The sequence below is a fragment of the Dryobates pubescens genome, chromosome 12 (assembly GCF_014839835.1).
Source record: "Dryobates pubescens isolate bDryPub1 chromosome 12, bDryPub1.pri, whole genome shotgun sequence".
Classification (NCBI taxonomy): domain Eukaryota; kingdom Metazoa; phylum Chordata; class Aves; order Piciformes; family Picidae; genus Dryobates; species Dryobates pubescens.
The window spans coordinates 7,221,411-7,245,858 of NC_071623.1; the positions used below are offsets into that span (position 1 = coordinate 7,221,411).

Genomic DNA, 24,448 nt, shown 5'->3' on the forward strand with positions numbered 1-24,448 from the left:
GCTGCAGCAAGGGAAGTGTGGCCAGCAGGGCCAGGGAGGTCAATCTCCCTCTCTGCTCCACTCTGCTGAGACCCCACCTGGAGCACCATGTCCAGTTCTGGAACCTCTATTACAAGAAAGATCTGGAGGTGCTGGAAGGTGTCCAGAGAAAGGCCATGAGGATGAGCAGAGGGCTGGAGCTGCTCTGCTATGGAGACAGGCTGAGTTGGGGTTGTTCAGTCTGGAGAAGAGAAGGCTCTGAGGATATCTTCTTGTGGCCTTCCAGTATCTGAAGGGGGCTACAAGAAAGCTGGGGAGGGACTTTTGAGGGTGTCAGGGAGTGATAGGACTGGGGGGGTGGAACAAAACTACAAATGGGAAGATTCAGCTTGGATGTTAGGAAGAAGTTGTTCCCCATGAGGGTGGTGAGACACTGGCACAGGTTGCCCAGGGAGGTGGTGGAAGCCTCCTGCCTGGAGGTTTTTGCAGCCAGGCTGGATGTGGCTGTGAGCAACCTGCTGTAGTGTGAGGTGTCCCTGGCCATGGCAGGTGGGGTTGGAACTGGATGATCCTTGAGGTCCCTTCCAGTCCTGACAGTTCTATGACTCCATGCCTTTATGGTTCTTCCTCTGGCTGTCTCCTTCCCGCTCCTCGGGCAGCTCTCCCAGCTGCAGCACCGCACACTGCAGCCCGCACCAGGGCAAGGGAGCTTTGCAGATCTCTTCCCAGCCATCATTGTCGATGTCATAGCCAACCACATCCTGGGTGGGGACTTCCCTGGAGTTCTGCCATTTCTTGCCCCCGATCAGCAGGACTGTTTCCTCCACCACCGCCAGGCCGTAGCAGAACCGATCGTAGGTCAGGGGCCGCAGCCGGGTCCATTGGTTCTGCTCCGGGTCGTACCTTTCTATTTCAGAGAAGGGTTCATACAACCCCAGGAAGGTGAACATGGCCTCTCTGAGGCTTGCCATCTGATGCCCGAAGCGAGCGATGCTCATGGGGGCTCGCTGTGTCCACTGCCCTTCAAGGGAGCTCAGAGAATACAGGTCCTTGCTGGTGCTGCCTGCCTCCGAGTACTTGCCCCCCGAGATGTAGATCACCTCCTTGCAGACGGCGCTGGCGTGGCCGTGGATCTTGCAGGGCAGTTCCCTGGCCTTCACCCACCTGTCCCTGCTGATGTCGTAGGCTTCCACGGAGGAGTGGAGCGCACCCCCTTCACCCCTTCCCCCGATGGCAAAGATATGCTTGCCCAGGACACAGCAAGAGAACTGGCACCTCTTCTCCTGCATGCCTGTGATTTGTGCCCACGTGTTAAACCTGGGGTCGTAGCGGTGAACCTTCTTTGTGACCGACAAGGCTGCCCCAGTCTTGGCATCTCCCGGGGTGCCACTTTCTATCTCCCCCCCCAAGACGTAGAGGAAGTTGCCCACCACGCAGACGCTGTGGTTCTGCAGCTTGTCCTGCAGCCGGGTGAGAGCTCTCCACTTGTGATTGTAAACGTCGAAGGCCACCACCTCGGTCAGGAGCCCCTCGCTTGCCGTCCCTCCCCCCAGCAGGATGATCCGGGTCTTGGGGTTCCTCAGCGTGGTGGACTTGTCCTGCAGGACAGGCTGCTTGGGAACAGCTGTGTGGTAATTGATGGCTTTAATGAGCAAGCACTTGATACCTGCAGAGAGGGGCACGTCCAGCTGCCTGTAGGTCCTCCTCAGCTCCTGCACCGGGACGAGGCCGTACCTCACGTGCTCCAGGAGGCTGCTGGCGTGAGCCAGCCTGGCTTTGTCCTGCTTCAGCCACAGCAGCACCAGATCCAACAGGCAGCTTTCTTTCACCATGGCGAGGTCTGGGGACTGGACCACAGCCAGCAAAGTCCTGAAGTTCAGCTCCAGCAACCCAGGCAAATCCGAGTCCAGCAGCTTCCAGAGGTTGTGGGCGATGTATTTGTCAGTGGCCACCAAGGCGTCCGGCAGGTAGAACCTCCTGGCCACGTTGGCGGAGAAGCAGCAGTTTTCCGGGGCGAGGTTCTTAACCAAGTACTGGCTGCACAAGCCAATAGCATCAGTCACTTGCAAGTAGCTGGCAGCTTCCAAGGTATCCTCCAGGCTTTCGAAGGACAGGGGCAAGAAGGAGGTGTAAATGAAATCCAGGATGTGCTGGAGGCCACTGGGGGAGACGACCTGGAGCTGAATGACGCTGGCCTTGGATTCCTGGGTGTAGCTTTTGAACATGGCCCGGAAATAGTCGCTGGAGCAGGCCAAGAGGGACTTGTGTGCAGGAAACTCATTCTCCTTCACTTTCAGCAGGATGTCACACAGCAGGCCCTCTGCTCGCAGGCTCTGGTACTGGGCGAGCACGGCGGCGCAGTGCGCTTTGCAGTAGGACAGGAAGTAGCTCATGGTAGGCACCACCAAGCCTTCCCCCTGCGGTCAGGGAAGCTGAAATGCAATCAGACATTGCAACAGCTGCCTCTGCTCAACAGCCAGTGCTCCAATGCACAGCACACCTCCAGCTGTTAGAGAGAAAGCCCAATCCCCTTCCCCCCCACCCCCCCACCCCAAAGACCACCAAAACCACCACCCAAACCAACCAAAAGCCAGTCTGTGGCCTGGCATGGGGGGGGGGGGGGGGCACAGTTAGTAGAGTTGTAGTGAATTCAATGCATTCCTCCACAGAGCAAGCAGCTGAGCCTCCCAGCAGCTGGGGGATGCTTACTTTGCTGACTTCCGTCGCTCGGGCAAGGGTGAATGGTCCCCGGCGGTGCTGGGCGCCTGCTTGGCCGGCCATCAGGTGACAGGGGAGGGAGCTAGGTGACAATCCCGACCAAGTGACACTTTGGTGTCTTCTCAGCCCTCACCCTCAGCCCTTCTTGCTCTGCAGGCAGATCAGATAGAGCCTCTCCGGCTGCCAGCGCATGGCCACGGGCAGGGTGCTGACGAGAAGGCAGTGCTGGCTTTCCTCCTCTCTTCTTTGTGTTTCAGCCTCTGCCAAGCTTAGCCCTCTCTGCCCCCGGGACAGCAGCCCCCTCTCCGTCCTCTTTTCACGCTCTCGGAGGCAGCCTCAGATCAAATCAGCGCCCAGGGATCATTAGGTGAAGATTTTCTGAGCCCATGAAAAAAAACCACCCAAGGCGCTAAAAGACAACCAAAATATCCTAATTAAGTCACTCCTTTGATTTGGCAGAGGCATTGCTGGGCTCTTCGCTTCACATGACACCACTATAACTCACAACTACCAGAAATAGCTGCAGGCACATCCCCTCGTCCCCTTCCCCTCCCCGCCGCTGCCCAGGAGGTGACCCCCAGGCAAAAGGAGCCCAGGAACCAGATGGGCAGAGGAGCTTCCACCGCCAGCGGCAGCCAAAGCAGCTGACTCGGAATGACCCGGCTGGACATCACAAGGGTAACACGTTTGCACAGAGTGGGGACAAAAATAGATTTCCCTCCCCAGTGTGGTCATCACCAAGTGAAATCTGTTTATAGAGGAGGCTTTGCATAATTGTGCTCTCGGTTACCAGCTGGGAACGCAGCCAGAGCCCCCCCGGGGCTGGGCTGGAGCTGACTCGCTCAGCTTTCTCACTTGCAGTTTGTCCCAATTAAAAGCACGTCCATAGGGATTATCCCTGATTTTCACCAGGGCCTTTCAGGGTCTAATTTCTCCCAGGAATAGGAGCTCTGGGCAGGCTACACATTGTGACCTCTTAAAGCTTGCTTTGATTTTCCTTTGCTTCCCCCCCTCCCCGTGTGAGTGTGTGGAGGCGGTCAGGAATCTTCTTCTGACACCTTTCCTTTCCAAGTGAAACACATTCAGGGCTTGCAGACCTTGACAGGGTTGGTAAATGCCAGCCCATTTTGCTGCATCATGACCCAACAGGCTTGGGGGCAGAGGAGGATCTCACAGGACTGAGAAGTTTCACCTTTTGCTCAGTCCTCAGGTAAAGCCTTTTTGATGTATTTACTTACATTTGTGTCTGTACTAGCATGAAGTTCTGGCTCACACCTGACATTAAAGGGGGGTTTGGGAGCTGGCTGGATCCTACTCTGAATCATTCATGCTGTGTGGCTCTTCTAGTGACCCTAAGTTGTCTTGCTAAGCATAGAATCATAGAATCACAGAAGTATGGAACTACAGAATCATAGAACCACAGAATGGTCTGGGTAGGAAGGGACTGCCAAAGGTCATCCAGCTTGAGGCCATTCCCTCTTGTTCTATCACTAATTACCTAGGAGAAAGAGACCAGCAGCAGCCTCTCCACAAGGTCCTTTCAGGTAATTGTAGACAGCAAGGAGGTCTCCCCTCAGCCTCCTCCAAACCAACCATCCCCAGCTCCTTCAGTTGGTCTTCATTAGATTTATTCTCCAGGCCCTTCACAGCTTCCTTGCCCTCCTCTGCACTGGCTCCAGCACCTCCACATCTCTCCTGTATTGAGGTGCCCCAAACTGGACACAACACTTGAGGTGCGGTGCCCCAACCCAGTGCACACCACTGGCTGGGCAGGCAACTGATGGACTGCTACTAGAAGAGACCTTGGCACAAGATGCCCACTCAGTGAGCAGAAACTGAACTGCTCTGTTGTTGAGCCATGGCCAAGAGCCCCCCCCTCCCCACCCACAGCTCTGGTAAAGAGCTTTGTGTGTGCTGGTAAGCCATAGAAGCTGGGACTGAAGAACACATCACAGGATCATTGGATCACAGGCTCACAGCGTGTTAGGGGTTGGAAGGGACCTCTGGAGATCATCAAGTCCAATACCCGTGCCAGAGCAGGGCCACAGAATCCAGCACAGGTCACTCGGGAACATATCAAGACAGGGCTGGAAAGTCTCCAGAGAAGGAGACTCCACAACCTCTCTGGGCAGCCTGTTCCAGTGCTGTGTGACCCTCACAGTGAAGAAGTTCCTCCTCATGTTGAGGTGGAACCTCCTGTTCTATGATTTGTATCCATTACCCTTTGTCCTATCCCGGGGTACAACTGAGCAGAGGCAATTATTAAATATTAAACATTAAATATTAAATATTACTTCCCCCAGCCCACAGCCACGTTGCAAAGCACCAGCACAGGACCAACTGCAAGCACTGTACCATCACAGATGCCAAATCAAGCTCAGTCTGCAAATCTCTCCCTGTGCCCAGCGTGAAGCCACATTAACCAACCTGGTTGGGCACCTCCAAATGAATTCTGCACATGGGCTGCAGTTTATTGCAGGTCGAGTTCCAGCTGACTACAGCCCTGGGCTGATTTAGTATCAGTCCTGGATAAGCTGCTCCTATAAATGTGTGCAGATCTGCTATGCACTTCCCTCTCAGACCTACTTCAGTCCTGGACTTAGTATTAGTCCAGGATTTAATATCAGTCCTGGATTTAATATCAGTCCAGGATTTAATATCAGTCCTGGATAAGATGTTTCTATAAATGTATGCAGATTTGCTGTGCACTTCCCTCTCAGAATTACTTCAGTCCTGGATTTAATACCAGTCCAGGATTTAATATCAGTCCTTGGCAGAGCTGTTGTCTAGCCAGCACGCCTGGAGGAAGGGATACTTTGCTTCTTCTTGTGCTAATTCCTGCTGCCCTCCTGCTCTGCCACTCTTCTGTGTGCCTATCCAGACCCAGATGAGAGCTCCTGTGCAGGCAGGTCTGTATTCAGGCATTGGAAATTTGGCAAGTAACATGAATTGAGCTTCCTGTCCTTTACAGCTGTCAGTCCTCCTTCACCCTCCCCATCATGTCTGATGGTGAAGCCAATAAACTGCAGCTGGGGCAAGTTCTGGAGACCACCAGCTCACTGCAAAGTCACAGCAGCATCATGGAAAGCCTCCCTCCCTTCCCTCAAATCTGGACTTGAGGAGAGGCTGAGGGAGCTGGGGTTGATTAGCCTGGAGAAGAGGAGGCTCAGGGGAGACCTTCTTGCTGTCTACAACTACCTGAAGGGAGGTTGTAGCCAGGTGGGGGTTGGTCTCTTCTCCCAGCCAACCAGCACCAGAACAAGAGGACACAGTCTCAAGCTGTTCAGGGGGAAGTTTAGGCTTGATCTCAGAAGTTCTTCACAGACAGAGAGATTGGCCATTGGAGTGGGCTGCCCAGGGAGGTGGTGGGGTTGGCATTCCTTGAGGTGTTTAAGAAAAGCCTGGATGAGGCACTCAGTGCCATGGTCTGGTTGATTAGATAGGGTTGGGTGATTGGTTGGACTTGATGATCTTGGAGGTCTCTTCCAACCTGGTTGCTGCTGTGATTCCTGGATAAGCTGCTGCTCTAATTGAATGCAGCTTTGCTGTGCACTGCCCTCTTCAGACCTACTTCATCTTCATGGCAAGCCAGCTAATAGAAGTAGTGAGAAGCATGATCCTGATAAACCTGTTTATTTGCCTGGTGATGGTTTTATGGTCCTTTCACTGATAACTAAACCAAAGCCACATCCTCTCCAGTCTTTTGCTCTGAAGTGGCAAAAAGAAAAGGAAAAAACCCAACCCCAGCCTGGACTATCACTATCACACACAGAATCAACCAGGCTGGAAGAGACCTCCAAGACCATCAAGTCCAACCAATCACCCAGCCCTATCTAACCAACCAGACCATGGCACCGAGTGCCTCATCCAGGCTCTTCTTAAACACCTCCAGGGATGGTGACTCCACCACCTCCCTGGGCAGCACATCCCAATGGTCAAGCTCTCTTTCTGGGAAGAACGTCTTTCTAAGATCAAACCTGTGAGACTGCAGGGAACTTCAGTCCCTCTAGACCGTTTGTGTGGTTTCTCATGCATTGAAAATGGTCAGCTGCAAGTGGAGAGAAGGAAGAGGCACCACTGTGCTATCAGGAACAGAAGTGCTCACTGCATTTCCAAGCGCACAAAGAACAGAGGACAGGGTCCCTTCAGGTAACTGAAGAATCCTAATGGCCCTCAGTGCCCCCTCCCTACCCTCCCGTGACAACACACTTCCTACTGCCTGATTCTGTCCTCAAGGTGACACCAAGCTGTCTGGTGTGATTCAGGGCAGAGTTGTGTCTGACAGGCAGGTTAGGAACAGTCGGGAAGCGCTGACAGCTGCCGTCCCGTGGGGCCGCTGCTGGAAGTCGCTGCTGGAAGTCGCTGCTGTCATTAGATCTTGTTTGCTCTTAATTGTTTGGGGCTTCTCCTTAGAAACAGATCTTGACCAGCTCCTGGTTTGCACAGCCTTCTAAAGGTCACACATGCTGGCTTCAAGGAGAGCCAAGCTATTAAGCGTCCAACTATGTGATGCTGGCTTCCCAGGCAAGCCTGGGCTGCCATCAGGGCAGACATCATGATGGGACTTAGTGCAAGGATGAAGGAGTAAAGTTTCTCTCTTCCTGGCCCTTTTCAACTAGTTATTTTTAAAAGCTTATGTGTTCATTATTGAAAGCAGAGGCCTCTCAATCTAGGGAGCTTCTTCTCGCCCTCTACTCTGCCCTGCTGAGACCACACCTGCAATCCTGTGTCCAGTTTGGGGCTCCCCAGTTCAAGAGAGACAGAGACCTGCTGCAGAGAGTCCAACAGAGAGCCAGGAGGCTGATAAGGGGACTTGAGCATCTGCCCTGTGAAGAGAGACTGAGAGCCCTGGGGCTATTTAGCCTGGAGAAGACTGAGAGGGGATCTGATCAATGTCTATCAATATCTGAGGGGTGGGTGTCAAGTGGAGGGGGCCAAGCTCTTTTGGGTGGGGCACAGTAATAAGCCAAGGAGCAATGGATACAAACTTGAACAGAGAAGGTTTCAGCTAAACATGAGGAGAAACTTCTTGGCAGTGAGGGTGACAGAGCCCTGAAGCAGGCTGCAGAGAGGTTGTGGGGTCTCCTCTGGTGACTTTCCAAAACCCACCTGGATGCATTCCTGTGCAGACTAACCTTGGGATCATTATTAGTGGTTAAAGTTTGTATTAAGGAAATAAAAGGTCCTGGGTTTCCTAAACTATTCTAGCCCTCCCTCATGGAATCATAGACTTGTTAGGGCTGGAAGGAACCTCAAGGATCATCCAGTTCCAACCCCCCTGCCATGGGCAGGGACACCTCACACTACAGCAGGTTGCTCACAGCCACATCCAGCCTGGCTGCAAAAACCTCCAGGGATGAGGCTTCCACCACCTCCCTGGGCAACCTGTGCCAGTGTCTTACCACCTCATGGGGAATAACTTCTTCCTATCATCCAAGCTGAATCTACCCATTTCTAGTTTTGCTCCATTCCCCTCAGTTCTATCACTCCCAGACAACCCAAAAGTCCCTCACCTGCCCCATTTTCCCTCTTTTTCCCCTCAAATCACACAGCACCTGGGCTCTGTTGGAGCCTCCTCCCACCCCAGGTGTGGCCACTTTGCCCTTCCCACCCACTCCCCTTTTTAATCCCCCCTAGGAAAGGCAGAAGCCCCAAGCTGAGCCCTTCTGGGCTGGAGGATCCTCCTCTCATCTCTGGTGAGTGCCCCTGGTGCACACTGGGTGATGGTGGTGGTGACAAGGCCGGGGGGCCTGGTGGCCCCCCGGTCAGGAAGAGATTTGATGACCATTCCAATATCATCCACAGGTGCTGGCTGGGTCTCCTTACTGGGGCTGAGCTCCTCTGGGTGGTGTCTTGGCTGGCTGAGGGTTTTGCAATTGCAATAGCTTTTTCTTATTGTTAACACTAAAAGCCCCTACAGAAAACTGAGTTTCCTGGAGACATTGTTTTGTCTCACTCCATTACTCACTTCCCTCCTCAATGCTCAGCTTCTTGTACTGAGTCACTAATTGCCTAAGGTGTAGACAATCTTCATAGAATCAGGAAGGTTGGAAAAGACCTCAAAGATCATCAAGTCCAACCTGTCACACGGCACCTCATGACTACTAAACCATGGCTCCAAGTGTCACATCCAATTCCCTCTTGAACACCTCCAGGGACTGTGACTCCACCACCTCCCTGGACAGCACATTCCAATGGCCAATTACTCTTTCTCCTCACCTCCAGCCTAAACTTCCCCTGGCACAGCTTGAGACTGTGTCTTCCTGTTCTGGTGCTGGTTGCCTGGGAGAAGAGACCAACCCTCACCTGCCTACAGCCTCCCTTCAGGGAGTTGTAGAGAGCAATAAGGTCTCCCCTGAGCCTCCTCTTCTCCAAGTTAAACACCCCCAGCTCCCTCAGCTTCCCCAGTGCTCTGGGACCCTCACAATGAAGAAGTTCCTCCTCATGTTGAGGTGGAACCTCTGTGCTGTAGTTTACATCCATTGCCCCTTGTCCTATCCCAGGGTGCAAGTGAGCAGAGCCCCAGCCCTCAGATATGTGTAAATATTGATCAGATTCCCTCTCAGTCTTCTCTTCTCCAGACTAACCAGCCCCTGGGCTCTCAGCCTCTCCTCACAGTCTGGCAGTCTCCTCACACACTGGCAGTGTTCCTGTCCCTTCAGCATCCTTGTAGTCCTCTCTTGGACTCTCTCTAGAAGATCCCTGTCCCTCTTGAACTGGGGAGCCTAGAACTGGATGCAATATTACAGGTGAGGTCTCAGCAGGGCAGAGGGGAAGGAGAACCTCCCTGGATCTGCTGGACACACTCCTTTCAATGCACCCCAGGATCCCATTGGCCTTCTTGGCCACCAGGGCACATTGCTGTCCCATGTAGAACTTGCTGCCCACCAGCACTCCCAGGTCCTTCTCCACAGGGCTGCTCTCCAGCAGATCACCTCCCAACACATTTGTCACAAGTGACTGGAGTGGTATGGAATTGAACTCCTCCACCACTGACATCGGAGTTATTTCCTCTGCCCCCTTTAAACAAAGTAGGAGCAGAGGCTGCCCCCTCCTCACTCCAGCCTCCCTTCAGGTGGTTGTAGACAGCAATAAGATCTCCCCTCAGCCTCCCTTCATCCTCTCCCACACCAAGTCCACACAGGTGCAGGAGAGAGATTTGGAAACTGCTCTTGGTGAAGTTTTGCTGGGCAGTGGAAGCCTGTGGTGGATTTTGGGACCCTGAAGGAGTAATGGCTGCACATCCACACATGTGTGTCCTGAAACAACTACACCATCAACCTCCCCAGCATCTTGTTTCACCTGCTCCTCAAGCAAGCCAGAATGACTTTGCAGTGGAAAATGCAGCAGGAGGGCTCAGCTGGTCCCTGCATTGTGGGAAAGGACTAGAAACTGGGGGGGAGCAGTCAAGTCTGCAGGCTGGATGATCTTTCAAGGTCTTTTCCAACCCCTACCATGATTGATTCTGTGAACTCCTGCTTGACATCTCTCAGTGCCAGGATGGTTGGCTGCACTTTTTTGTCCTTTTTTTTTTTTTTGTGGTTCAAAAACACCAACCCAAGGAGGGACTGAAGCCCTGGCCTTATATGGAGCCATCAGTGTGTGAGTCACTGGGATGTCTTTAGGCCTGAGGACTGCCTGCGATGGCTTTCAGATCACAAGCCCTGTGTGACATTTAGCAGAGGTGGGTGACCTCATGGGAGATAATCTGAGAGATCTTCAGCTGGCCACGGAAAGAGGCTCTGGAGGCCTGGATTTAGCCTCACTAACCTTCAGCAGACAAAAAGGGAGGATGAGCACGGGGCCGTGCATGCAGGAAGTACGCCTGAAGCGCCGAGAATGCTGTGGCAGCCCCAGCTCGCCTCTGGGGACACAGGGGTGGCTTGGGGGAGAGGGAGAAGGAGGAGATCCTGTGGGCTTCACAGGGCAGAGTGCTTCCTTTGAATGTTGAAGCGTGTGCTTTTGCTACCCAACAGTACCATGAGAGAGTTAAGAATCGCTGCTTGTCTCCTCGCTGTTGATACAGGTGAGAGAATGCAGCCCTGTGGAACAGGACTTGGGGGTGCTGGTGGATGAGAAGCTGGACAGGAGCAGGCAGTACCAGCTTGCAGCTCAGAAGGCAAATGGCAGCCTGGGCTGCATCAAAAGCAGCGCTGCAGCAGATCCAGAGAGGCGATTCTGACATTTTGCTCTGCTGAGACCTCACCTGGAGTACTCTGTGCAGGTCTGGAGCCCTCAGTACAGGAAGGACATGGACCTGATGGAGGAGGGCCATGAAAATGATCAGGGGGCTGGAGCAGCTCTGCTATGAGGACAGGCTGAGGGAGCTGGGGGTGTTCAGCCTGGACAAGAGAAGGCTCTGGGGGGACCTAAGAGTCTAAGACCTTCCAGTACCTGAGAGGGGCTACAAGAAGGCTGCAGAGAGACTGTTTGCAAAGGCCTGCAGTGACAGGACAAGGGGCAATGGCTTCAAACTAGAGCAGAGCAGATTTAGATTAGATGTTAGGGACAAGTTCTGCACCATGAGGGTGGCAGAACACTGGAACAGGTTGCCCAGGGAGGTGGTTGGGGCCTCATCCCTGGAGATACTCAAGGTGAGGCTTGAGAGGGCTCTGGGCAACCTGATCTAGTTGAGGACGTCCCTGCTGACTGCGGGGGGGTTGGACTGAATGACCTTTGGAGGTCCCTTCCAGCCCAGACGGTTCTGTGGTTCTGATTCATTCTGCCTCTTGGCACTTTAATTTCACCCTGTCTTTTGGGGATGTTTGCCTCCAAGGAGTGCATTAGGGGAAATGAGGCATGAGTGTAGAAGGCTGAAGCAGGATACTAAGCAAGGTAAGTAATTGCATATTGCAAGTAAAAAAAACCCCAATCCAAGCATGTTCTTGTAATCAAGAGCAGAGCTTCTTCCTGACTTCCTCTCCGAAGCCATGTCACAAGTGAAAGCAGACACAATATTGCCAGCCAGCTTTCGTATTGCCTGATGGCAACATACAGGAACGGAATGGGAGTCATCAGCAGCACTATTCAACTTGAAACTTGTTTTCTAACCAGAATAATTATCTTTATTTCAACCAAATAAACAAGAGCCAGGCAGAGAGCAGTTTCCATCAACAGCAGAAGAGTATTGTTGCAAAACATCTCTTATCCCTTCACAGTAAATAACACTAAGAGAGAGACCAAGGAGACACAATGCAATTCAATTTCTCTTGACAAGGAGACCTCTTGTCCCCCCAAAAAACCAAGAGAGAATATTCATTTAAGTGCAGTCCATCCAAAAGGAGTGTCAGGGATTCATTACTGGATGGAACACTCTGCTAATAAATGACTTTTTTGTTTGCACTTGTTGTTTAGCAGCAGCATTTCCATGTCCCTTTTTTTCCCTTTGAGCTTGTGAAAAGAGTCATCCTTCAACCTCTACTCAGGAGGGTGTCACAGGTTGGTTTGAATACAGGCTGGAGGTTCTCTTGTCAGCTAGCTCACACCTTCTCATTGTATGAAATAAAGTTGAGGCATAAATGTCAGAAAAACAACACAGTTTAGCTTCTCAAGAGAAACAAAACCAAAAAAAGAAATGCTTTGGCTCTACAATAAAAGAAGGATTTAACTAAACTCACCCAAACAAACCAATCCCTTTTAATGTTTTCATTTCCTTTAATAAGCACAATACACAAATCCTGTCCTAGAACCAGGAGCAGAAAACAGGAAATCAGAGGTTACACTACTCATTTATTTTGCATTTTGTCCCCAGAAAGCCAAGCAGAGCCTGGTCTGCATCAAGAAAAGTGTGGCCAGCAGGGAGAGGGAGGTGATTCTCCCCCTCTACAGCTTGCTGGTGAGAACCCACCTGGAGTACTGTGTCCAGTTCTGGAGCCTCTATTCCAGGAAGGATCTGGAGGTGCTGGAAGGTGTCCAGAGAAGGGCCATGAGGATGAGCAGAGGGCTGGAGTTGCTCTGCTGTGAGGACAGACTGAGGGAGTTGGGGTTGTTCAGTCTGGAGAAGGGAGGGCTCCAAAGAGACCTTCTTGTGGCCTTCCAGTATCTGCAGGGGGCTACAAGAAAGCTGGGGAGGGACTTTTGAGGCTGTCAGGGAGTGACAGGACTGGGGGGAATGGAGCAAAACTAGAAATGGGTAGATTGAGGTTGGATGTCAGGGGGAAGTTGTTCCCCATGAGGGTGGTGAGACACTGGCACAGGTTGCCCAGGGAGGTGGTGGAAGCCTCATGCCTGGAGGTTTTTGCAGCCAGGCTGGATGTGGCTGTGAGCAACCTGCTGTAGTGTGAGGTGTCCCTGGCCATGGCAGGGGGGTTGGAACTGGCTGCTCCTTGAGGTCCCTTCCAACCCTGACAATTCTGTGATTCTGCATTGTGTCCCTTTATTCTGCATTTTGCTCCTTTATTCTGCACTTTCTCAAATCATTAAAAAACGTTTTTGTCCTTATTGATTTTTTTTCCTCAAAAGGGAAAAAAACCAAATGAATTGCAAATTATTTATTTATTTATTTTAAACAAAGTATCCTACTTTTGCTCCAATTTCTGATCACACCATTCCCCACCCTCAGGTCAAAACAATTCCTGAATTGATAGACTCAGCTAGGTGCTAGTTGCTGCCCTTCTGCTTTATTTCAGCAGTGCTTTTCCCTACCTGAGACAAAACAGACAACAAGGAAGTGTTGCTATAAATGTACAAAGAAGATGCTTCCTGGGGTGTGCTGCAGAGTCAGGAAGTTCATGGTCTTCATACAAATATATAAAACATCTCAAATTATCTCCATCCATTGCAGTCCAATCAGTTTGTCTTGTCAGACCTGCGTGACAGACACGAGACCAGAGATTAATCATTGGTCAGTGCACCCAGAGACTACACAGAGAGGTACCTCTAAGTTCTTCTCGGTGATGTCCAATGGCAGGACAAGGGACAGGAGGTGCAAGCTGGAGCAGAGGAGACTCCACATGAACAGAAGGGAAAAAGCCTTTTTGCTCTGAGGGTGCCAGAGCCCTGGAACAGGCTGCCCAGAGAGGTTGTGGAGTCTCCTTCTCTGGAGCCATTCCAAACCTACCTGGTTGTGCTCTTGTGTGACCTACCCTGGTTGCTCCTGCTCTGGCAGGGGGGTTGGACTGGATGACCTTTGGAGGTCCCCTCCAACCCCTAGCACCCTGTGATTGTGTGAAGTTGTGAGGAGAGGGGGGGAAGTATATTCCCTGCATCCTCAGTTCTGCTTTCACAGAGTGTAGTTGTTTGCAGGCAAGCTGGGGGAGCACAGTGTGGGTGTGAAACAAATCTTTTTGATCCACTTGGATTTTTTTTCCCACCCACACTCCACACACAAAAAAACCATCCCTCTGCCTGGTGGAACTTCATCACTGTTAAGAGCTCAGACCTTTAAAGCCTTGCATTTCACAAGCAGGGTGCAGGTGGTTCCTGGACTGCCCCAGCCCTCTGGTGAGGAAGGTGCAACCTTACACCAAGCCTGGGGCTCATCTCTGGGGAAGAGCTTCAGCAGGCAGAGGTGGCAAACCCTGCCATATGCTGCAGCAAGTAGTAGGGATGCAGCAGTTGGATAACCATCAGAATATCATTTAATTTAGCCAGTAAATACTATTTACTGATACACACATACAGACATGGAATTTTTTACCCTCTTTTGGATTTCAGGCTCTTTAAATTATCTTTTCCCTTCTCCTTCTCTGTTCAGTCCATTGGAGTCCTTACTGGGAGCAAATCTCCTTTGTCTCACAGAATCACAGAAACATTCAGATAGGAAGAGACCCTCAGGATCACCAAGCCCATCCACCAACCCTACCCTACAAGGTTCACCACTAAACCACATCCCCAAGCACCACATCCAAACCACTTTTAAACACATCCCAGGCTTGGGGACTCCACCACCTCCCTGGGCAGCCTGTGCCAGTGCCTTGCAGGGAAAAAATGCTTCTAACGCCCACTTTAAATCTACCCAGTGGCAGCTTGAGGCCGTTCCTTCTTGTCTCCTGCCCAGCTTGAACAGTGCCAGGGCTTTTCAGCCTCTCTTCTTTTGGTGGTGTATCTGTTCCTGTAAATAATTCTGGTCCCAACTCCTCTCTGCCCTATTTGTGCTTTAGATTTCAGGACTGACCAGCACCAGAGAGAGTATTCTAGATGCAGGAGCAGAGTGTTTTCTGTGCTGTTTGTATATGCATCCCACTGGAGGTCATTTATTTACTTAGGTAAAGTGAGGAGGTGGGAGGTGGTTCAGCTGCCATTTCCCTTGACCCACCTGCAGTGGCTCTTTCCTGCATAGTCACAGCTCACTTGGGCTGCATTCAGAGGAGTGTGTCCAGCAGATCCAGGGAGGTTCTCCTCCCTCACTGCTCTGCCCTGCTGAGACCTCACCTGGAATATTGCATCCAGTTCTGGGCTCCCCAGTTCAAGAGGGACAGGGATCTGCTGGAGAGAGTCCAAGGGAGGGCTACAAGGATGCTGAAGGGACAGGAACACTGCCTGGTGAGGAGAGGCTGAGAGCCCTGGGGCTGGTTAGTCTGGAGAAGAGAAGACTGAGAGGGAATCTAATCAATATTTACACATATCTGAGGGCTGGGGGTCAAGAGGGAGGGGACAGGGACAGGCTCTGCTCACTTGCACCCTGGGATAGGACAAGGGGCAATGGATGCAAGCTGCAGCACAGGAGGTTCCACCTCAACATGAGGAAGAACTTCTTCACTGTGAGCACTGGAACAGGCTGCACAGAGAGGCTGTGGAGTCTCCTTCTCTGGAGACTTTCAAGACCCATATGGATATGTTCTTGTGTGACCTGTGCTGGATTCTGTGGTCCTGCTCTAGCAGGGGGGGTTGGACTTGAAGATCTCTGGGCAGCCTGTCCCAGGGCTCTGTGACCCTGCCAGTGAAGAAGTTCCTCCTCATGTTGAGGTGGAACCTCCTGTGCTGGAGTTTCCATCCATTGCCCCTTGGTACTGGTTCAGTAAGGCAATGTTCTGCTTTGTTTCAGCTGAAATTTCCTCCCAATCAGGTCATGTTAGGTATTTCTCTTTTGGGTTACAAAACCAAAATCCAACTTTCAGGCTATGCTTGATGGCTCCCCAGGATTTGCCTGCATGTGCAACCCTCTCCTATATAATTACCCCTTGCCTACACAGACTCTCCATGTGTTTCAGTCTTTCAAACAGCTCTGTGCCTGTTCCTAAGTACCACAAGGTGACTGTTTTCCAGGGGTGGGTGGATAAAGCATTGCTGGCTGTGATTGAACTGAAGTGCTGAAGCCTGGGATCAGGAGAGGGTGTGCAGAGTGCTGCAGGCACATCTGAGCACAACGTGGTCTTCACTGCCACAAGTCCTTTCTGATCCCTTTGCTGAAAGATGCCAGCATCAGCTTCTGCCTCCCAAGGTGCCATGGGAAGGGCAGCTGTAATTTAGCATGCTGGGGCTTAGGGTTACATGAACTGGCTGGGCAGGAACTAGCTGGAGAGCAGCCCTGGAGAAAAGGACTTGGGGGTGCTGGTGGATGAGAAGCTCAACAGGAGCCAGCAGTGTGCACTTGCAGCCCAGAGAGTCAAGCAGAGCCTGGGCTGCAGCAAGAGAAGCATAGCCAGCAGGGCAAGGGAGGTGATTCTCCCCCTCTGCTCCACTCTGGTGAGACCTCACCTGGAGCACTGTGTCCAGTTCTGGAACCTCATGAGGGTGGTGAGAGACTGGCACAGGTTGCCCAGGGAGGTGGTGGAAGCCTCATCCCTGGAGGTGTTTGCAGCCAGGCTGGATGTGGCTGTGAGCAACCTGCTGTAGTGTGAGGTGTCCCTGCCCATGGCAGGGGAGTTGGAACTGGCTGATCCTTGAGGTCCCTTCCAACCCTGACAATTCTATGATTCTGTGATACTTTCCATACTGCTCTAGCAGGTTCAGTGTCTTAGATGTTAAGATCCTAAAGATGTCATCCTGGAGTAGACCTCTGCCCACTGAGTGTGGAAGCTCAGTGCTTTATCTTCTCCAAGCAGTTTAGCCTTCCCTTGTTTCCTGAACTCCTAGTACCAGTCATCCTGTGTTGCACACACCCAGCCTGAAGAAGAGGAAGCTGAGGGGAGACCTCATTGCTGTCTGCAACTACCTGAGAGGACCTTGAGGAGAGGATGGTGCTGGTCTCTTCTCACAGGGAATTAGTGATAGAACAAGAGGGAAAGACCTCAAGCTGTGACTGGGTAGGTTTAGACTGGACACTAGGAAGAACTTTTTCCCTGCAAGAGTGGTCAGACATTGGCACAGGCTGCCCAGGGAGATGGTGGAGTCCCCACGCCCGGATGTGTTTAAAGGAGGTTTGGATGTGGTGCTTGGGGCTCTGGTTTAGGGGTGACCCTTGTAGAGTAGGGTTAGTGGTTGGATTAATGGACCCACCAAAAGATCTGCTGTCTCCAGTTCTCCCAGTCACAACTAGTCAAAGGTAACCCAGTCTTCCAAAAGGTCATACACCTTCAAGACTAGTTAATTAAAAAATAATACTATAGCACCCAAGAGCCCTGCTGCTTGCCATCCAAAGGCAGCAGCTATCAAATTGCCATGATAATGAAAGTGCCCAGGTGCTGAGGAGAATCAAGCCCACTGCTCTCAGATGTTGTCTAAAGCACACTGCTTGCAGGCAGTGCTATTTTAACACCTGCTAATAATATTATCTTCCTTCCAGGTGCACTCTCTGCTCTCTGGCTGCTTATAATTGCTACCTGAACTCCCTTTGCAGTCAGTGGACCCTCTATTATCTCCCCACGATGCTCCAATCCACTCAGCCCTCCCTCTGGCCAGCTCCAATTCTCTCTCTCTCCCCAGCTCCCAAAGGCACGTTATTTTTAGAGCTCCAACTCCTCCAGAGATCAATGGGAGTCTGTAAATTCAAAAATAGGGTGCTTATGGTACATTAATAATCCTCCCAGCTATGTCCCCTGGTTATTCTCTCAGCTGCTGCAGCTTATCTACCAGAGCCTCCCTTGCCACTCTAATCAACCTCATTACACTGAACAACACTCTGCCAGCTCACAGAAAACAGAGAGGGCTGCACTTGACAGCAAATGCTTAAAGGTTGGCCTGATTAAGGATGAACATAAGGACATCCTTAAGGGTTTTTTGAATCAAGGAATTAGAGGGGGGGGGGCTTCAGCCCTCAAGACTTTCTCCCTTCCCTACCTGAGTACCTGGCAGGGTTATGATTGCAGTTGGTGTGAGACAGAAATGAAAGACTGGGTCCCTGCCTTTCCTAGGCACAGGTGAAGCAAGCAGTGGCTGGCCTTGTGTAAGGAATCATTTTATTGAAGGGCTGCTCAGCACAAATGCAACTGCAAAAATAAATCTAATTGAATAAATGGAAGAAAGGAAGGAAGAAAGGGGGGAAGGGGAAAAACAGGGAGGAAGAATGAGAGAGAAAGCGAGAAAGAGAAAGAGAGAAGGAAAGAGAGAAGGAAAGAGAAGGAAAGAGAGAAAGACAGAGAGAGAGAGCAGGAAAGAGAGAAAGACAGAGACAGAGAAGGAAAGAGAGAAGGAAAGAAAGACAGAGGAGAGGGAGGCAGTTCTCCTGTGGCAGAATGCACTCAGAAACCTGGCAGGTTTTATTCCTGGTTCACAAAGAAGGACTAATTCCCTTGATTGTGCTGTGAAATCAAAACACCTCCTGAAGACCTACCACCCCCACCCCCATCCTCTAGGAAAAGCCCTCAAAGCAAATAAATATTCATGGATCAATTTATTCCCTGAAAATCATCCTTAACAGCAGGAATGAAGAAATCATGGAAATCATGGAATCATTCAGGTTAGAAAAGACCCCTGGGATTATCAAGTTCAATCACTGACCCTACTCTACGAGATTCACCCCTAAACCATATCCCCAGGCAACACATCTAAATGACCTTTACACACATCCAGGGATGGTGGCTCAACCACCTCCCTGGGCAGCCTGTGTCAATGTCTGACTACACTTTCTGTGAAAAAACTGTGCTTAATGTCCAGTCTAAACCTAACCTGCTGCAGGTTGAAGTCAGTCCATCTTGTTCTATCACTAGTTGACTCTTTTAAACCGGAATACAGAATTAACCAGGTTGGAAAAGACCTTTGAGACCATCAAGTCCAATCTATCACTCAACACCATCTCATCAACTAAACCATGGCACCAAGTGCCTCATCCAGGCTCTTTTTAAACACTTCCAGTGATAGTGACTCCATCACCTCCTTGGGCAGCACATTCCAATGGCCACTCTTTCTGGGAAGAATTTCTTCCTAACCTCCAGCCTAAATCTCCCCTGGCACAGCTTGAGACTGTGTCCTCTTGTTCCGGTGCTGGTTGCCTGGGAGGAGAGACCAACCCCCACCAGGCCACAACCTCCCTCGGAGTAGTTGTAGAGAGCAAGAAGGTCTCCCCCGAGCCTCCTCTTCTCCAGGCTAAGCAACCCCAGCTCCCTCAGCCTCTCCTCACAGGGCTGTGCTCCAGACCCCTCCCCAGCTTTGTTGCCCTTCTCTGGACTCCTTCCAGCATCTCAACGGCTTTCTTAAACCAGCTGTGAGTTTTTGCTGTTCTTATCCACCATGTTAGCTGAAAGGAGATGCAAGATGCAATGAATCCACCTTTTTTCGGGGCCTATATCTTTGTATATGCAATGAAATCATAGAACTGTCAGGACTGGAAGGAACCTCAAGGAGCAGCCAGTTCCAACCCCCCTGCCATGGCCAGAGACACCTCACACTACAGCAGGTTGCTCACAGCCACATCCAGCCTGGCTGCAAACACCTCCAGGGATGAGACTTCCACCACCTCCCTGGGCAACCTGTGCCAGTGTCTCACCACCCTCAAGGGGAACAACTTCTTCCTAACATCCAATCTCAATCTACCCATTTCTAGTTTTGTTCCATTTCCCCCAGTCCTATCACTGCCTGAGACCCTCAAAAGTCCTTCCCCTTCCTAACACATTCAGAGCTATTATTATATAATTAGAAGACCCTGCTAAAGAAAGGGCTAAAGAAAACTTGTCTTTATTGGAACAGTTTCCAGCCTTCTCATTTTTAAGCCTAAGGTTGTGTTAAGGCAGCCTGTTTTATAAGAAGTAGCTTGACAAAGCGGGGAAAGACAAGCAGCTCTGTGCTGTTAGAACCTTGTAGAGAATCAATGATTCTAGCAAGTGCACCAAGGTGCAGCAAATGCCTCCCCCTCCACAAGCTTCCAAAGAGAAAAGACCACATGATGTTTACTCCACACCAGCAGCCATTTATAGATCTCTTACTCACCACTGTCCCAGCCATCCATGCAACATTTATGAAAAGGCAGCAAGAAGTCCTCTGTTTGGGAGAGGACAGCAGTGGTACAGGTGAAGGTTTGGGGCTTGTCTTTAGCACACTCCTTAAGCAAGCTCTGCAGCATGGTTTAAATCATGCAAAATCTAAAGATTAGAATCATCTGAGATCAGAGCATCACAGAATGTTAGAAGTTGGAAGGGACCTCAAGACTTCATCCAGTCCAAACCCCTGCCAGAGCAGGAGCACCTAGAGCAGGTCACACAGGAACACATCCAGGTGGGTTTTGAGTATCTCCAGAGAAGGAGACTCCACAACCCCCCTGGGCAGCCTGCTCCAGGGCTCTGTCTCCCTCACACTGAAATAACTTTCCCTCATGTTTCCATGGAACTTCCTATGCCTCAACTTCTACCATTGCCCCTTGCGCTGTCATTGGGCATCACCCAGCAGAGCCTGGCTGCATCCTCTTGGCATTTATCCTGCACATCTTTATCAACATGAATGAGGTCACCCCTCAGGCTCCTCTGCTCCAAGCCAAAGAGCCTCAGCTCCCTCAGTCTCTCCTCAGAAGGAAGATGTTCCATTCCCTTCAGCAACTTCATGGCTCTGCGCTGGACTATCTCAAGTAGTTCCCTGAGGTCCTTCATGACCTGAGGGGTCCAGAACTGGACACAATACTCCAGATGCAGCCTCAGCAGGGCAGAGTAGATCATTCATTTTAGCGACGACGGAGAATGGAGTCAATACATCTGATCAATGTGATCTAGTATTGTCCTTTATTGCTTCAGTATTGCAGGCCCATGGCTTAGGCCTATGGTGAAAGCATGGTACAGAGCAGACAGTAGAGCTGACAGGCTAGTAAGAAGTGCATGGAGGAAAGTGTGCAGTAAGAAAACCCTTAGAACTTCTATCAACTCGGAGGGCATTGCTGGCATGGCTTCACTGGCCCCTCACGAGTGACCCCACACTATTACTATAGACTGTTGGTTAAACCAGTACCAACAGGAGAGGTTGTTGATGCAGGGGTGCGTCCTGTTCTTCTGAGGTAACTCTCTGTGTTTACAGCTACCGGTGTCCTGCTTTGGTTACACGCTGCAGGCACAGCACTATTCTGCTATGCTGCTAGCTACTTCTGCACCCGTGCTGGACATGGCCTACCACCATGTCAGGCTCTAGGCCTACGCTGCCAGATTGCTCACACTGCGTATTGCAACCATTACCACAATTCATTACACTGCACATAAACAACAGGGATGGCTGCTTGGAGAAACTCTTGCACTGATTGGAAAAATACTGATTAAAAGGGTCAAAAAAGATCCTTTTCAAAAGGTCAAGTGAGCAATTAAGGTAATGTCTCCTACGGAGGCCTCTCCTGACTCAGCAGCTCAAGGCCTCATCCAACCTGGCCCTTCAACACCCCCAGGGAGGAGGCATCCACAGCCTCCCTGGGCAGCCTGCTCCAGAGTCTCACCACCCTCATACTGAAGAAGTTCTTCTTAAGCTCCAGTCTAACCCTGCTCTCCCTCAGCTTCAAACCCTTGCCCCTTGTTGTGTCTCTAGACACCCTGATGAAAAGTCCCTCTGCAGCCTTCCTGTAGGATCCCTTCAGCTATTGGAAGGCAGCTCTAAGGTCCCTCATATAACCTTCTCCTAGGTCTCCCTGGAGCCTACTTTCTCTTCTCCAGGCTGAACAAGCCCAGCTCCCTCAGCCTATCCTTGCAGCAGAGGTGTTCCAGCCCTTGGATCATCTTTGTAGCCCTCCTCTGGACTTGCTCCAATAGCTCTGTGTCCTTCTTAGAAAAGTACTTCTTTTGAAGGGGAAAAAAAAGTGTTTTTTTTCCTCTGTGGCCCTTTTCTAAGCCCTGCTAAGGTCATGGAAGTGTGTGTGCCTATGTTGCCTACTTTTTTTTTTACCCATTTATTAAAGCATTATTAATCAATAATAAGGGAGGAATAATAAACTGCACCAGTACAGGTTGGAGACTTGCCAGGCCCGTCTGGATGTGTTCCTCTGTGACCTGAGCTAGATTCTACGGTCCTGCTCTGGCAGCAGGGGTTGGACTTGATGATCTCTCTGGGTCCTTTCCAAACTCTGATATCCTGTGCTCTGTGAATATAGGGGGAAATTATCTGAGCTCATGTCAAGCTACCCTCATTCTCCTCTATCACCTCTGCTTTAAAAAGCATTTGCCTCCCAGTGTAGGCATTGCTCAGGGGCATGGTCCCTTCTGTAAGGTATCACCCTGATCCTGTTAGTAAGTCCATCCAAATAGTCTGCTCATGAAGTCAGATGACTGAAGAAGCTTCACTGTTAATACCATTTATGGCACTGAGATTAGAAAGGGATTTCCAGGACAGTTCAGTTTTATTTCATTTTCATTCCCCACAAGAGCAACTCAGGGTCTCAAGCCAAAGGCTAACAGTGACCATGAAACTTCAGGAATTATTATTGTAGTAAATTAGCTGGAGGTGAGGAGAAAGTTCTTCATAGAAAGAGAGATTGGCCATTAGAATGTGCTGCCCAGGGAGGTGGTGGAGTCACCATCCCTGGTGGTGTTCAAGAAAGGCTTGGATATGGCACTTGGAGCCATGGTTTAGTTGTCAGCAGGTGTTGGGTATTAGGTGATAGGTTGGACTTGATGATCTCTGAGGTCTTTTCCAACCTGGCTGATTCTATGATTCATCTTTGTAAACATCCCCCACAACGAATGGGTCAGAAGCCAAGCTCCATGCAGATGCTGAGCAATACACACAGATGTATTAAGAACAAAACCAAAACCCCAAAACCAACCAAAACAAAAAACCAACAACAAACACCAAAAATTCCAAAGTGATTTCTAGTGCACAAGAAGTCACAATTCAGGACACAATAACTTGGTGACAAAGGGAGGGACAAGGAAATGGCAGCTCAGTCACACTGGGTATAACAATTAGCAGGCTTACAGTTGGAGCTGCTTGGCGGCTGGCACGCAGCAGCTGCTATTATTTGCATGCAGCAGGTCCCTGAGCCACCTCGGGGCAGGATTTTGGAAGCATTTAGCTGGTTCAACATGCTAAACCCCCAAGGAGGAAGGCACTCGGATGTTTTTTTGAGGACACCTCTCTGCATCTTTCCCAGGGCTTCAAGTGTTTTAGAAGCCTGCCCTCTAGTTTCCTTTCGGAGTCACTGTCAGCATCCACCGCCACCATGCAGTTCTGACTGGGATTTATCTCACTGTAACGATTATTTCCCCTTTTTTTCCACCGAAAAAACCCACCCCAAACAAACCCAAAACCTCACCCCAGCCTCCCCCAAACCCTGCCAACAACTCAAAGTGCAAAAGAAATTAGATTCAGCATTAACCCTTGGGGCAAGGTTCTGTTTGAGAATCACGACGTGAGGTGGGGAAGCCTCAGTTGCATTTGAGAAGTGATGGTTTGAGGAAAAACAAACAAACCAACCAGCAAACCACATTAAACCCCCCCGCCCCCCCCCCAAAACAACAACCACAGAGGAAAAAACACAACGAAACAAAACCAGCCAACCAAACGAACAAAAAAGAAAGAGAAAGGCAGGAAGGCAGCTGGGGAGGAAGGGAGAAAGGGAGCATAAGAGGAAGGGAGGAAGAGAGGGAGAGAGAGGAAGGGGGAAAGAGGGAGAGAGCGAAAGGGGGACAGGGGGAAAGGGAAAGAAGGAAGGAAGGGAAGAGGGAAGGAAGGGAAGAGGGCAGGAAGGGAGGGAGAGAGAGGAAGGGGGAAAGAGGGAAAGGGGGACAGGGAGGAAGGGAGGAAGGGAGGAAGGGAGGAAGGGAGGGAGAAAGGGAGGGAAGAAGGAAGGGAGGGAAGAAGGAAGGGAGGAAGCGAGGAAGGAAGGCATTAAGAGAGAGAAAGAAAGAGAAAGAAAGAGAAAAAGACAGAGGGTGAGAAAGAGATTAAGAGAGTAAAAGAATTGGAGAAAGAAAGAAAAAGAAAGAAAAAGAAAGAAAGAGGGTGAGAAAGATATTGAGAGAAAGAAAGAAATAAAGAAAGATTAGAAGGAAAGAAAGAAGAGAAATAAAGGAGAGAAAGAGATTAAGAGAAAGAATGAGAGAAAGATAAAGAAACTGACGGTGAGAAAGACATTAAGAGAAAGAAAGGGAGAGAGAGCAAGAAAGAAAGAGAGAAAGAAAAAGTGAAAGAGAGAAAGAAAGAAAGAAAGAGAGAAAGAAAGAGAGAATGGGGGGGGGGGGGGGGGAGGGGGGGCGGTGCGCGTTGAATGCAGCCTATATTAACAACAAACCCAGAGAGAACAAGAAGAGAAACGACTGTCAGGAAAGCCACAGGCGGGACATGCTGTTCCTTTACATGACTATAGAGAAGAAGGTGGGGGAAGTATAAAAGCTCATTTCTCTGGTAGCCAGGGAAACCCAGAAGGGCAGCAGCACCAGCTGCCTGCTGCTGCTGTTAACAGCGAGAGGGAGGAACGCCGCGAGTTAACACACAGACCCTTTCCGCACAGAGAAGTGATCTCCTGATGCTTTTG

At 50.6% G+C, this 24,448-nt stretch overlaps 2 protein-coding genes across 2 annotated transcripts in view; both read right to left on the reverse strand.

Moving 5' to 3' along the window:
* Nucleotides 1-578: 578 nt before the first annotated feature.
* On the reverse strand, nucleotides 579-2,857 carry KLHL34 (kelch like family member 34). Its single transcript, XM_054165999.1, has 2 exons — nucleotides 2,689-2,857; nucleotides 579-2,411 (listed from the first exon to the last, which is right to left on the reverse strand). Exon 2 carries the CDS (start codon nucleotides 2,370-2,372, stop codon nucleotides 579-581), a length of 1,794 nt encoding a protein of 597 aa, XP_054021974.1. The 5' UTR covers nucleotides 2,373-2,411; nucleotides 2,689-2,857.
* A 10,480-nt stretch (nucleotides 2,858-13,337) lies between these two features.
* The window catches only part of SMPX (small muscle protein X-linked), a 30,770-nt gene continuing 19,659 nt past the window's right edge, over nucleotides 13,338-24,448 (reverse strand). Inside the window, exon 4 of the mRNA XM_054166002.1 lies at nucleotides 13,338-13,504. The gene's annotated coding sequence lies outside the window, so the exon portion shown is untranslated. The remainder of the gene's footprint in view (nucleotides 13,505-24,448) is intronic.